The sequence below is a fragment of the Zeus faber genome (genome assembly GCF_960531495.2).
Source record: "Zeus faber genome assembly, chromosome: 1".
NCBI lineage: Eukaryota > Metazoa > Chordata > Actinopteri > Zeiformes > Zeidae > Zeus > Zeus faber.
This window is the reverse complement of record NC_137193.1, coordinates 36,730,572-36,745,099: the sequence shown is the minus strand read 5'-3', so window position 1 is coordinate 36,745,099 and position 14,528 is coordinate 36,730,572. Positions and strand designations below refer to the sequence as shown.

The 14,528-nt window shown below is 43.7% G+C and overlaps 1 protein-coding gene across 2 annotated transcripts in view; it reads left to right on the top strand.

Annotated features, from left to right (window-relative positions):
• palld (palladin, cytoskeletal associated protein) overlaps nucleotides 1-14,528 on the top strand; it is a 62,691-nt gene that overhangs the window by 1,101 nt on the left and 47,062 nt on the right. For both annotated transcript variants that reach the window (XM_080012264.1, XM_080012263.1), the window contains exon 2: nucleotides 1,339-2,346. In XM_080012264.1, the coding sequence (XP_079868390.1) occupies nucleotides 1,340-2,346 (1,007 nt within the window). In that variant the 5' untranslated portion in view covers nucleotide 1,339. The remainder of the gene's footprint in view (nucleotides 1-1,338; nucleotides 2,347-14,528) is intronic.

Genomic DNA, 14,528 nt, shown 5'->3' with positions numbered 1-14,528 from the left:
CATAAAATTGTCTTCCAGGCTGGATCCTGGGCCATCAGCCCGGTGGTTTGACACCCCTGTGTTTCAGAGAACTCAAGCACTTGGATGTAATCAGATGAAAGCCGTATCTTAGAAAGTCAGGCTCAGATGTTTGGTCTGAGACACAAATGATGGCCCCAAGATCATCAACCCAAGTTTAGTTTTTATTTCTACACACTGTTTCCCTCACACTATTTCACATGGAGGTTGTGAAACTCTCAGATAGGGCTGGATGATATTGAAAAAGAAAATATCACAATAGTTAATAGATAGATAATTCGACAATAGTTCGATGATGACTATTGGTGCATATATAACATTCATTTATTCATTCGTAATGTGGATATTATGACCATTGATTAGAACAGTAAAAACAGTCCATGATATTTAGTCTCACATTATCAATATCAATATTATATTGATATATTCCATAGCCCTACTCTCTAAACTATCAGAAATTGTCACAGAAATATATTAAAATATGATATAACTACGCAAACAGTCAGTGTGAAAAATGATCGACCTAATAATCCGTCTTTAAAATAAGCTTGTGTGTCCTCGCTGCTGTGTGACATTATTTAATGACAAGAATACTTCTTCAAATATCCCATTACAGCTCCTTAATCTACACATTTATTTGTCATAGAGACATTTTGGTTGTGCAAAGCCTGGGAGCGCGTGGCAAGGTGGATGGAATGAGGAAGAGCGGTGAGGAAGGCAGGTCACGGCCCCTGTGCCCCCCGAGACCCCCACTAATACCCACCAACTGTGTCAGAAGCAGCGTCTGGGTCCGAGAGTCTGTGTATGAGAGTAGCCTGAAAGCCTTTGTGGCCTGAAATAAAACTACTGCTGCTTTGAAAATAAACCTCCAGAAGTAGTAAAATGTAATCTACAAATAAAAACTGGGGACAGTATAAAAAAAAGTGGTGTCACCACATTTGACCATGGTCATAGTCAAATTTCTGACCTGTTCAAGGAAGGAGAGATACAAACAAACTAAAAACAAAAATGTAAAACCGACAAAAGTACATTACTTGCTTAATTTCCAAAATCTACTCAGGAGAATAAAACAAAACCAAAAGAAATTGCAATTACTAAAGTAATTGTCACATCTAGTGAAATTAGTTACTCATTAATTTCCAGCAGTTATGTGCATAGTTCTGAGAAACCAGTCTTCCCAGTTCATTGTTGGTATGAGAAAGAGTGTGTGATCTAATGTCCTGGTAACTGTTCTTCACCTTGATTACAGGTGTTGGACATTGTGGGATGTATAGTCGCTTTGTGTAGCTGTTGTTGAGTGACGGTGTTTTTGTGTTGCAGGATGCAGGACGGGAGCTGGAGTCAGCCGCTCCCCTCCTCTCTGCTGCAGAAGGAGCTGGCAGGAGGAGGAGGGCTCACTGAAGGGGATGGGGTTGTTTTCCCTGGGACCTCCTCCGATCGGGAGCTCTACCTGGACTCCACGGCAGAGCCAGATCCTGCAGATGGGGACTTTACGGACCTTGCCGCCTTCCTCAGTACAGAGGAAATGAACCTCAGCTTGGACTTGGCCCGGGAGGCCTTCGGCGATCCGGGGGGCTCTGGGAATCCAGTCCCCTTGAGTATGATGCCAGAGGAGCAGGTTCTCCAAACGCCCCCCCACCAGTCTACCTTTTCTATACCCATTCAAACCTCTGAACATCTGACCAAAGGCCCAAATCCTCAGCACCAGACCAGAGATTCCTGTCCGGATAACAGCGGCTCAGTCAAAGTCCCCTCCAGCCAGAATGCGGTCTTCAACTGGCCCATCCAGGCCTCCAGCGAAGGCCAGGCCTCTGCGGAGAAGTCTGTCTGCCACAAGTCCATTATTTCCCCAGTTTATAAGCAGGATAAGCCCCGGCTGGTTCACGAGGGGCTAGAGCTAAATGAACGGGCGGCCTCAGCCACAGAGTTCTGCAGCCGTGCTGCAACTTTCATTGAGGAGCTGTCCTCAATTTTTAAAGGCCAGGGTCGCTTGGAGCAGCAGGGGGAGGAGGACTCGTCCTCTCCTGACAGTGGCTATCTGTCCCCTAAAAGCCAGCGGCCGGCCCCCCAGGGATCTGCCTCCGTTCCCCCTCAGCCGCTCAGTCCACATGGGGAGGCGCAGCAGAACCAGCCCGCCGTGGCTCCCCAGCAGGCAGGCTCGCTGGGAGGGGTGGAACCCACGGTGTCCCAGCACCCTGGAGCTCAGACCCCCGCTGGACCCCTGTCCCCACCGTGCTTCTCCCAGAAGCTGAAGAGCCAGGAGGTGGCAGAGGGAAGCCCCATCCGTCTAGAGTGTCGAGTTGCAGGGAATCCTTTGCCGTTAGTCAGGTAGGGCTCGAACTTTAGATTACGTGTGCTCATGATCATGAGCTTATTTGGTTTTAGAGGGAACTGCTTCATGGTTTTAATGACATTGGCTGTAAATTGGCTGTTTTCTGTCAGATGTTTTTGGAGGGGTTGAATGATCCTGTGAATTTGTGTCATTAGGATGAATTAGGGTTTATGATGTGATCTTGGCCATTTTCTTCAGTGCCCAATGTTATTTAAAGCAGAATTAACTAAGATTTTCAATCCACAACACCATGAAATGATATACTGTGCTTTGCAAAGTGTCAGATACTCTACGGTCAGGTGGTTTGTCGGCTTTCCCTGTTTTCAGCTTGTTGGCAAAGGCCAGTGTATCTTAGCTCCTCCCCGCTGGGCCTCCCTCTCTTATTGGCCCAAGATTTTTTGAAACAGCTTGGCCTTGCCCATATCTACTCTGTATAGCAAATACTACAGTATTTGTTTTTTTGAACTCAAAGAACATGTATTTATAAATATTTATAAATCCTTTGCCATCGGTGGAAACACATTTTAGCAAAATGCTTAAATGTTTATAGAATAACTAATTTAAAGCCAAAGTGCATCTACAGTTGTTTAACTGACAGTAGTTCTAAAGCACATGCCCAGTAACACACAGATACCCCAGTGAGTGTAGTAGACATTGAGCAGAGCATGCAGAGATAAGATGGCCTCGCTGGTGGAGATAAGGTGAGCTGGGTGTCAAAGCCCCTCTCAGAGCCCCCGCTGTCGGTCCGAGGGGACTTCCACACTCTGTTGCGCTGGCGGGTCAAGGAGCTTCAGTCCGGATGAACCACTGATTCCAGTACCCCTGCCCCCTGTCATTTGGACCAGTCCGTTGGTTGGTCAACTATAAATATCCCCGCTCCCTCGTTTCTCAATGTGTCAACCTCAAATCTCAATCAACACGCTGGCTGTTTACTATTGCGCTCCAATGTAACTAGTTACAGCGACGCCACACGATGTGGCGCTCTTCCTGCTTCTGGGTTCAGCGTGTGACTCTAGTTTGGGGTCGATCACCAGGACTTAAAGCTTGCTTCACATCGAATGCGTATCCGCATCCGACAGTTGGATCCTTGTGGCTCCTAAATGAACTGTGTCTGGGTTTCGCATCACAAACTCTCCATTGGAATGAATGCACTTCGGGTTTGTTCTTGTTGTTTGTCGTTTTAGGTGTAAAACAAGCTTTAGTTTGATGCCTTGGACCAGAGGCTACGAGTTGGAGAAGACCTTCTCTACTAGGGCTGGATCACACCATTCGGTTTTGAGGGTCACAATTAAATTCAAATATCGATGTATTGACATTTTATCCATGATGTGAACTTTTTACCATCTTATGTGTATTATGAAAATATTTCACAGAACTAATTCACTCGAATAGAGAAATTAAATATTTAATTCATTTGTGAGGTGTGGTATTTAATTTAATCAGGAATTTGTTGCATAACCTCCAAACAAAGTATAGATATTATCAATTTCAAATTGATTCAGAAATTGAAACAATAGAATTGAATCATTAGCAGTCTTTTTTTTAACCCCAGCCCTATTCTCTAAATAGCTGCTTCAACAATGCCTTTTCAATCAATCAATCTTTATTTATAGCTCATTTCAAACACAGGAAACACAATTTATTTTGCACACATGCACGCACGCACACAACACACACACACACACACACACACACACACACACACACACACACACACACACACACACACACACACACACACACACACACACACACACACACACACACACACACACACACACACACACACACACACACACACACACTCCTTCTTCGGTTGTCCATCGAAATCCAATGGTGAAGTCCACTCCTCTTGCAGTGAGATCTTTGATGGTGATGGTAGTGGTAATGGTAGCAACCATGGCCATATATCTCCTGGCTCTCATTTGCTGGCTTTTGGTTGTCCTCTCCATTGCCAGCATACAAACACCATCTCTAAATAACTGTCGCCAAGTTGTACGGCGCATGCTCACAACAGATAATTCCAAGGATGCGCTGGAGGCAGCTTATGCGGAAGCGCTCTAAGGACTTAATGTGATGGCTGTAGGTTACCCAAGCTTCACAGCTATTGAGGACGCAAAGGCCGCTTGGTATACAGTGACCTTTATGGAGGGATAAAGGTTCTTATTCTGAAAGACTCTGCCCAGAAGTCTCCCAAAGGGATGGGACAGCTGATGTCTGTTTAATGCAGATCACAATGTTGTTATGTATGTGACAAATAATCTCTTGAACTTGAACTTGAACTTGAACTTGAACTTGAACTTGAACTTGAACTTGTCAAGGCCGCCATCCTCTGAGAGAATGGAGAATGCAGAGTCCTGATTAAGCAGGATGTCAAAATGTTCAGCCCACCTCAGCAGGATGCTATTCTGATCCTTCAGAAGTGTTAGACCATCTGCTGTTTACAAGGGAGTGACACAGCGATTTCTTGGGCTGGAGATGGTTTTTACAGCATTGTTAAGATTATGCATGTCATTTTTATCTGCAAAGGACTGGATTTCAATTGCCTTTTCAGTCCACCACTCAGTCTGTATGGCCCATATTGCCTTTTTCACCTTCCTCCAAGCTGCCTGCCAATGCTGTCTGGTGCTTGTGGATGAAGGATTGTCTTAAGTTACCCGGTGTGCTTTGTGCTTGTCCTTAAGCAAGCTGTGGATGGTGTCTTGAGTTGTCAGCAAACCAGTCTTGGTGGTTCCTGCTCTTATGGCCGATGGCTTGTGCTGCTGCCTCATAGAACGCAGAGCTGATTTAGGCCCACTGTTGTTCCCTGGTGTTTTCTGAGCTTAGACAAGTTTCCAGCTCCGTTAGTTTTTCAGCTAGGAAGAGTCAAAACTAATTTCTTGCTTTTTTGTTTCCCAGGTTGTTGCAATTTAGATGCTTTTTGTTGGGCTTTTGCAGCTGCAACAGGAGACAACCTTTCATATGGAGCTTGGCCACTATCATTCAACAGTTGGTCCAGCACTCTGCAGCTCTCATGGCACAGGTGATGAGCATATCCCTGATGTCACTCCGTCTCACAATGAGTAAGTCAATTATGTGCCAATGTTTAAAGCATGGGTGCATCCATGAGGTCTTATATTTTGCCTTCTGCTGGAAGATGGTGTTGGTTATGGTAAGGTTATGCTCAGAGCAAACAGTAAGTAGCCTCATTCCATTTACATTTACCTTTCCAATATTATGCTTACCTAGTACTCTACTCCATGTCATCTTTTTCTGACCCGCCCTAGCGTTGAAGTCCCCAATCAAGAAGATCTTGTTACTCTTAGGGATCCAGCAAAGAGCTTCATCCAGTGCCTGATAAAAGTATTCCTTGCCCTCATTCTCAGATGGTAAAGTTGGTGCATAGGCACTGAGAAGTGTGGCATAACGTTTTGCCAGGAGGATACGGAAGGTCATTAGCCTTTCACTAATGCCAACAGGTGTTTCTGTGAGATTTGGTAGAAAGGTATTCTTGATGGCCAGTCCAACTCCATGCAGATGTTGTTCACCTGGTGGGAAACCTTTCCAGAAGAACGTGTAATCCATTCCTTCCTCTGTTACAGAGTATTCCTCGAGGACCCTGGTGTCACTCAGGGCAGCAATGTCCATGTTATAGCCCCTCAACTCAGCAGCGATCAGGGCTGTTTTCCAATGAGGTCTGTCAGAGATACTATACGAGTCCAGTAGAGTCCTTGCATTCCATGTTGCTTGTTTTAGGTTGTATTCTTTCTTTTTCCAATTGCGAGAGCAGTAGTTGAATAACCCAATAGGTGCGGTAACCTATGCAGGTGAGTGATTGAATGGCCAATTTTTAGGCCACCTTTTCTAGCCCCTTCCTAAGATGGGGTGAGCCGTGCGGTCACTTAAAAGGCTGCCCAGTCGCACAGGGGTTTGCCGCAAGACAACTCCCACTCAATCCTAGTTGTTGGCGACCAAATGTCCAGTGACGCTGCCGTGCAGGGTTCAGACTTCAACCATGTCCAGGTATTGTTCACCATGGTCAGAGATGGAAACCTGCGCAAGGAGGGTTATAAAGTGCTACAGGGGGTGCGCCAGCCCCATTAGCACTATCTTCACCATGATGAGGTAAGTGACATGGGTGGTCCCAGGACAGCTGGTCCCCCATCTTGGTTGCAGGAGGCTGCTGGGTCCTTTGTCTGTTAAGGACAGTCTATTGCACATGGTCAAATCATTGCTTTTCTGTCAGGGTGTGCTCCCTTGGCCTTTGTCTCAACAAACTTACCACAAGGCCGTCGTGCTATTTGCCCATATCTGGGACTGTGGTTGACGGGCACCAGGTCATCTCCACACAGTGGTGGGCCTGGCACGCTCTGGGGCCCACTGCTTCTCTGAGATCCCCTGTAGCTAAGCCTTGGTCTGTGAGGTTAGGTACCCAGTTTTGTGTGTGTGTGTGGCCCCGGGGATGCACTGCAGGAGTCTTGGTGGTGAAGAGGCTCTGCACTGGCAGGAGGAGACACACTCAGCTCTTCTTTTCACCCTCTATCAAAAAGGCCAGCCAGAGGCAATAGCTGTAAGCAGAGAGTAGCAAGGAATGAGCACAAGGCGGCATGCAGCATGCACAAACTACAAGCCACTACACTAGTGCACTACTGCACTAGACGCTTCACACACACGCACACACACACACACACACACACACACACACACACACACACACACACACACACACAGACACACATGCACGCACACACACGGTATATAAATAGAGCTCTACTACTGAAAGGTGTGTTTATTAGGGGTCCCTGCCCTGATTTGCGATGTTCTGACTCCCTTTACTCACACGGAACAAACAAATGGTTTCGAGTGAGGCACTCTGACTTTTTTAACTCTCGCTCTGTAGCAAGACAACCAATTATTTAGGAGTGAATCAACATTTCAGCAGACTGTTGTGGAACATTTTTACAGACTCTTTAAACTTTTTATGGATTCACAGAAAATCCTATAAATGTTCCACCGACTGTCTTTACGTTTCCAGAGGGTTGTCGACGTGTTGTGAGACTGAAAAGGCTTTTCTAGAATCTGTGCAAAATCTGGAGGTCAGAATGCCAGAGGATTTGGACATGGATCTGTCCTGCAGGTTATAAGTGGCCTCCTCGCTGCTGTATAAATAGTTTTTAGGCCGACAGGAGCCAGGCGCAGGAATGCAGGCAATGCCATGACGAAGCATTTTCAGGCTCCAGGTCCTTGTTGGGGAGTATCAAGGTGGAGCGTGCTTCAGCTCAGGAGACACTGTAGCAAGGCCCAAAAAGTGACATAGGGAGCAGGAAATGTAGAGTATGATGTAAAATTATTATTTTTTCTCTAATCCACCAGCAGTTTAAAGTACGATGAAATAAGTTTGTGGTGTAACTGGTATGATACACCTTTTTACTGAGGAGTGAAGAGCAAGCAGCTATGTGATGGAGCTTGGGGATTCAGTAGTTTTGGTTTTGATTCCACTGATCACCCCTTTAAAATACATTTGTAACCCAGGATTACCGTCCCGCTTAGTGCCAAAATACATTCAAACGACAAACATTCTCTTTTTTATTCATATGTACTTTAAATGTGAACGTCTATAACGCAATGCACAGTGTTTCCGGAGTTTTCAAAGTGGTGGCTGAATGAATGAACACTAGGGGGCAGTACAGTATTGATCCCACACTATGTTGAGCACCTTCTAAAAAAAACAGAACCTTAATACCCTCTTAATAACGCTGTAATGATAACACATCATTTACATTGTAAACCATAATTGCATAATCTAGATAGTGACACCTTATTGGAACATTGTTTGAAGACTCCTGCCTTACAGCATTTGCTGCCTTATCTGTTTTGCGGATTGGATGACACAGCCGCCTGTAAACAGCGCTTTTAGGGATACAATACTAAACCGCACAGCCTCGTTTCAGGAGGTTTAGGGCTCTGAGGTTTAAAGCTGAGAACTGAAGCGCTTCTACCTGTTGACACCCAGTCTACTCCAGCAGCAGTGTCCCAGAATGAGGAAGCATGGCTGGATCTCAAATAGTGGAGTTGTACAACAGTAAGAAGATCAAACGTTACTCACATGAGATCAACAGATCATTATTTCACCTGATTAATGCCAGTTAGTACACTAAACAAATACAAAATATCAATTACAATATGATAACTACAAAGTCCAAGTTCCACTGTGTTGTGTTTGGTCAGTGTCTACGTGGTCCTGGCTGACATCTCTTCCCCAAACTGGCTGGTGGGAGGGTGTCACTGGGCCACCTCCAGGGGGCGCCATGGGATATAGCTAACTGTAGCTAACTGTGCAGTGTTACTGACCACACCTTAATGCTGGGATTGCTGTCACACTTGGTGCCAAAAGTGGTTCAAATGATGAATGTGTCTTATTTGTTCATAAACTTGTTCAGTAATACTGTCTACGACTGTCAGCACAGGAAGTGATTTACTGGATAAAGAGACTACAGGGTGTGTGTGTGTGTGTGTGTGTGTGTGTGTGTGTGTGTGTGTGTGTGTGTGTGTGTGTGTGTGTGTGTGTGTGTGTGTGTGTGTGTGTGTGTGTGTGTGTGTGTGTGTGTGTGTTCGGTGTGTGTGTGTGTGCGTGTTTAAGAGGAAATACACACTGTGACATGCTCCGTATGGATCTTTCCTTCTGGACAGACCCTGTAATTAGAGACGAGTTCAGTGCAGTAAAAAAAAACACTTGATTAACGACTGCTACCTTTAGTGTGTGTGTGTGTGTGTGTGTGTGTGTGTGTGTGTGTGTGTGTGTGTGTGTGTGTGTGTGTGTGTGTGTGGGTGTGTATATCTGTATGTGTAAATCACTGCACAGGGTTGATGACGCACACTACCTTATACTTTCCTGTGATAGCACACTCCACATACAGCATTACCCATAATTCCCAGTGTACCTTCATGTGTTCATGACACAGAAAGAAAGCCTTTTTAAACAAAGTACTTCATTACTGGCACATGAGTACATTTTTCAAGTGTTTGTACTTACTGTACTAAAGTATATTCAATTTCAGAGACTTTGGACTTTTACTCCACTTCATTTCAAAGCAAATATCTGTACTTTATACTACATTTAGTTGTTTTAAAACATACAGTTTCAGGAGTACTTTATGGAAGTACTACTGAAACTTGATATGACTTTTACTTTAAAAACTTTAAGTACATTTAAGAGCAAGTACTTTACTTGTACTTTTACTTCAGTATGAAAGCCAGTGTAGTGCTTTTAATTTTACTAGAGTCATTTATGGTGTCATTGTATTTGTACTTTTACTTTCGCAAAAGCTCAGAGTACTTATTTCACCACTACTCAGTTCATACTATACACTGCTCTGTACTGCGGCCTGTTTATAATGATGTGTGTGTATGTGTGTGTGTGTGTGTGTGTGTGTGTGTGTGTGTGTGTGTGTGTGTGTGTGTGTGTGTGTGTGTGTGTGTGTGTTGAACCCTGAGAACACTCAGGGCCAATGAGAGGATCTTGTTCTGAAACCCAAACTCTAGCGCTCAGAACTGAGGCTTATTTTCGTGTCGCGTCCTGACATATACTGTAGGACCCTTAAAACACACTTCCTCTGCGCAAAGGATCTCACACACACACACACACATCAGATGTTTGAGTCAGAACTTAAAGCAACACTTTGTCACTTTTTTACCTTCAAATAAGAGCTTTTGTCACTTTTTTACCTTAAAATAACAGCTTCAAAATCATTTTGATGGTACACCGACTTGTAATATACAAAATGGCATCTCTTTCATTCCCACTCACCGCCCACACCGCCTGTTCTTATACTATGTAACTTCTGTGTTTCTGTACGAAACCACAGGAAAAGTGCGTTATGCTTTACACTACGTAAATTCCTTGAGTTTTGGCTCTGGTAATTACACTTTTTTTTGCCTGGTACAATTTATAAAAAAAAAACCACGAGTTATAAACTTGCCGGTCAAAATGTCAGGTAATAATGCTCGTACAAATCATAGCCACCTCCCTGACGGCGGGGATGACGGGGGCCAGTGGTGCCCCTCCTCGGCCAGCGCACGCCGGCCCTCAGTTTCATTGCACCACAGGGTTTCTGCCAGGCCGAGCACATCTGTTACCTACACCAGTAGCAGGGGGCTGATCCCTGCGACCTCTGAGTGCTCGCTGAAGCACCGAGGTCCGTGAAAGGGCCACTGTAACCTAGGCATACACTATATTTCCATTTGTAACATAGACTGTTATTGAAATGTGACCGATAATGTTCAAATTTATCCTGTAAAATAAATAAAGTATTTCAGTCCGGACACTGGACCGAGTTTTAGTACAGTGGTGTAAAAGTGTCATTGTACTTGGAAACTGTACGGGCGCCAAATCCCAAATACCAAATGTTGCATAGTGCTGCCTTAAATTGGATTTCAGTGAGTGAGGGTGAATATTTACTTTACATTCACTCAGACATTACATGATTCAATTATTTGAATGAAAAATATAACACTTGAGCTCAGCTAACATGCGACTATAAAGTTCCTAATTGAGTATAATTCAGAATCTGAATGTGTCATGGTGAGGATTGGTGCGTTACTACAGACGGTTAGCATTTACCAAAAAAGCTTAACATTTTTATAAAAATATAAATGAAATAATAATACAATTAAATATAAAGAAAAGTAAAGCAAATAAAACATTTAAATAAAAGTAGATATAAATTGGCCAATAGCTCACAAATAGCTCAAAAATACAAAACAGAAATAGTCAAATATATCAAAATATACAGTGCGATTCTATGCGCAGATTGGGTTTGGTGGTATGGGTATACATTCTAATTATAAATTATTGTTATGTATTTACTAAGTTATTACAGTTTGTACACTTTGTATTTTGTATATTATATAAAATATTGATTTAGTATTTATAGTGATTTGTTTTAAAGCATTTCAGCTCCTACTACATCAGCTGAGCTGCACATGTATTTTCTTCTCTGTTTTAAGCATATATTTTGTGTAGTTGCTCCTGCTGTGGCGACCCCTAACGGGAGCAGCCAAAAGAAAAAGAAGTTCTCTATTTTAATCTCAAATTCCCCAATCCACCAAGTCCCTTTCTCTGTGTATTTAAATGTTCTTGGCTAATATATCAGAGTTAGATTCTGCTCTGTTTCTCACACTGCACCGTGACATTTGACAGAACAATGTCACATTTAAGTAACATGACGTTTGGGTCTTGGCTGGTTTGGTGAGTTGGTGTGAGGATGTCAATGTGATGGGCCGGTGGTTGTTACCACACTGAGGACTGACCAGTGTGTGTGTGTGTGTGTGTGTGTGTGTGTGTGTGTGTGTGTGTGCAGAACACATCGGTTCAGATAACACCTTGCTGTTGGGACATAACGTGACCTGAACTAGAACACACAAAGCAGTGTTTTGTGGAACTTTACGATCATTAAATGCTGTGAACGCGAACATCGGCATCCATGTCACCTACACATGCTGTATCCTTGTATCCTCTGCGCCTACCCTACCCCTGTGCCGCCTATACCCTACCTGAACCCCCTGTACCTGCTGTGCTCCTGTACTGCCTATACCCCCATACCCTCTGTAGTTGCTGTACCTACGTGCAGTGCCTGTACCCCCTGTACGCACTGTACCTGCAGTACCCATGTACCCCCTGTTCCCACTGTACCCACTTTATTCCTGTCCCTGCTGTACCCCCGTAATCCCTGTCCCCGCCTGTACCTGCTGTGCCACCAATACCCACTGTACCCTGTACCCCCTGTCCCCTCCTGAACCCACTGTGCCGCCTGTACCTACTAGGCGCGTAGCTGTTGGTGGGCCTCGGTGGGCAAAGGCCCACCCACTTGGCCCACCCAGCTAAGTTCGATCAAAATACATATTGTTTCAAAAAATATCAACATTTATGTAAGAAAGTAAATAAATATAAAGTTGATTTATTGTCGACTTGTTGTGTGTGTTTAACTTGTCTTCTGATAAAAACGTAACTGTTGAAACAAGTTGTAGGAAGTCTCCCTGTCTCCAGAACGTAATTTGTTGCTCCCTGACGCCAGCGCTCTCTCGAGGTCATGACGCGGATTCACCCACCGATAAGCACCTTCACAGCCTGATAGGGCTGAAAATTACAGGAGAGAAAGGGAAAAACAGAGAGTTGTCCCCAATATACTGTTCCAATATATCATTCTAAACATATAAGTGTAAACATAACTTTATAATTTTAAATAATCGTGGCTCTGCGAAATGACTGTGCCCACGGCGTGGCAGCTATAGCAGTCAGTACAAAACCCAATTTTGTACTGGCCCACCCAAAATACAATTTCTGCCTAAGTCACTGGTACAGTGGGTACCAGTGACTTAGGCAGAAATTGTTTCCGAGCCAAAAATGTTTCTGTTTTTAAAATTATAAAATAAAAAATATAGGTTTTACAAATTTGGCAATTCTTTAAATCACTGATTATTTTCAGTGTATATATGCGTGACACACTCATCACCACTTTATTTGTAATTTACTGGCTTTGTTCTCTCTGATAACTATAAAGGTGGATTTTTCACATGTACTATTTTCCAGTATGGGACTTCCAGTGTATGAATCATTAATGATTCACCAATTATTGACGACAAGTATTTGTTAAAAATCTGTGACTACTTTTTCTCAAAGCAAATGTCACTTTACATAAAGTTTGCCTCTTACAGCTGTGGGAGAGAATCTAAAGCACAGTGTAAATAACGGTGTAATTATAACTGTTGTTCGGCGTGGTTTGGTTCTGCTGGTGTTAAGTGTTATTCTGATGCCTGCGGTATTTGGTCTCCTCAGAAGCGATTCATTCACAGAATAACAAAACCACCAGAGCCGTTGAGAAACGTGTTTAATACGATGCTTGGAGTCTGGGGGAAGAGGAGTGACGTGTAACGAGACAACTGCATTTCTGAGGTCAGGGAAGAAGAAACGGAGACTTGACATGAAGTCTATGACGGACAAAGGACTGTAACATGAAACCAACTTCAAACCAGCTTCAAACCAATTTCAAGCTCATTTCAAAATGACTTCAAACTAACTTCAAACAAACTTCAAACTGACTTCAAACTAACTTTATAGCTCCTCAAACTCTCTTGGTCTGTTCCACACCAACAGCAAACTCTAACACACATACTTATTGAGAATCCACTCTATCACTCCTGTCTCTATTACTGACACACACACGCACGCGCGCACACACACACACACACACACACACACACACACACACACAAACACACACACACACACACACACACACACACACACACACACACACACACACACACACACACACACATACACAAACAATTCATCAGTCTCTCCATCCCTCATCCAGCTCCTCGTGCCCCACCCAGACCGAAAATCATCACTATTTCATGCATGAAGCTGAATTTCAACTGTTGAGGATCGTCAGGAACGTCACAACCTTAACCTGTGATAAAGGTTTTGAGACTCTTTCAGGTCACCTCCTTTTTTTTGGGGGATTTTTCAATCCCAGTCTCCATCGACACTTTTGACAAATAATTATGGTTCAAAAGTTCAACATTTTCCACGACAAGTTTCCTTGTGGAAACGCCCACTCACACCCAGTGTGAAATAAAACCATTTCTTCACTTGTTTCTTCAATGTTTATCACTGGTTGCCATGGTGATGCTTGAGCAAATACGTGACATTGTGAAAGTGACTTGAAGTGTCCTATAAATATGATCCAAGATAATGCCATAGCAGTATAGTGTAGAAAAAATGATTTCATTATTACTAATGAAGGGTCAGTTCAACAGGAAATCACTGTTATTGATCGACATTGTTATTGAACATCCCGAGTCAGTGTGAAACGAGAAGCAGTGTGATGAATTCCACCGCCGAATGACTCACTGTGTTCCGTCATGCCCCACAGGAACGGCCATTAGCTCGAGTTGACAGTAATCCGCCTTTTGATCAGATATTTTGGGCAGTTTTTCATCTCCCAGGTCGGATTCTTGCGCCGCTGCCAATGAGCGGCATTTGATCTGGAGCAAAAACCGTTAATCTGTACAGGAAAGAATCTGTTAGCATTCCTGCGCTCTTTTGATTTAATTTTAAAGAGTAATTTATGTGTGTGTGTGTGTGTGTGTGTGTGTGTGTGTGTGTGTGTGTGTGTATGTGTGTGTGTGTCACAAA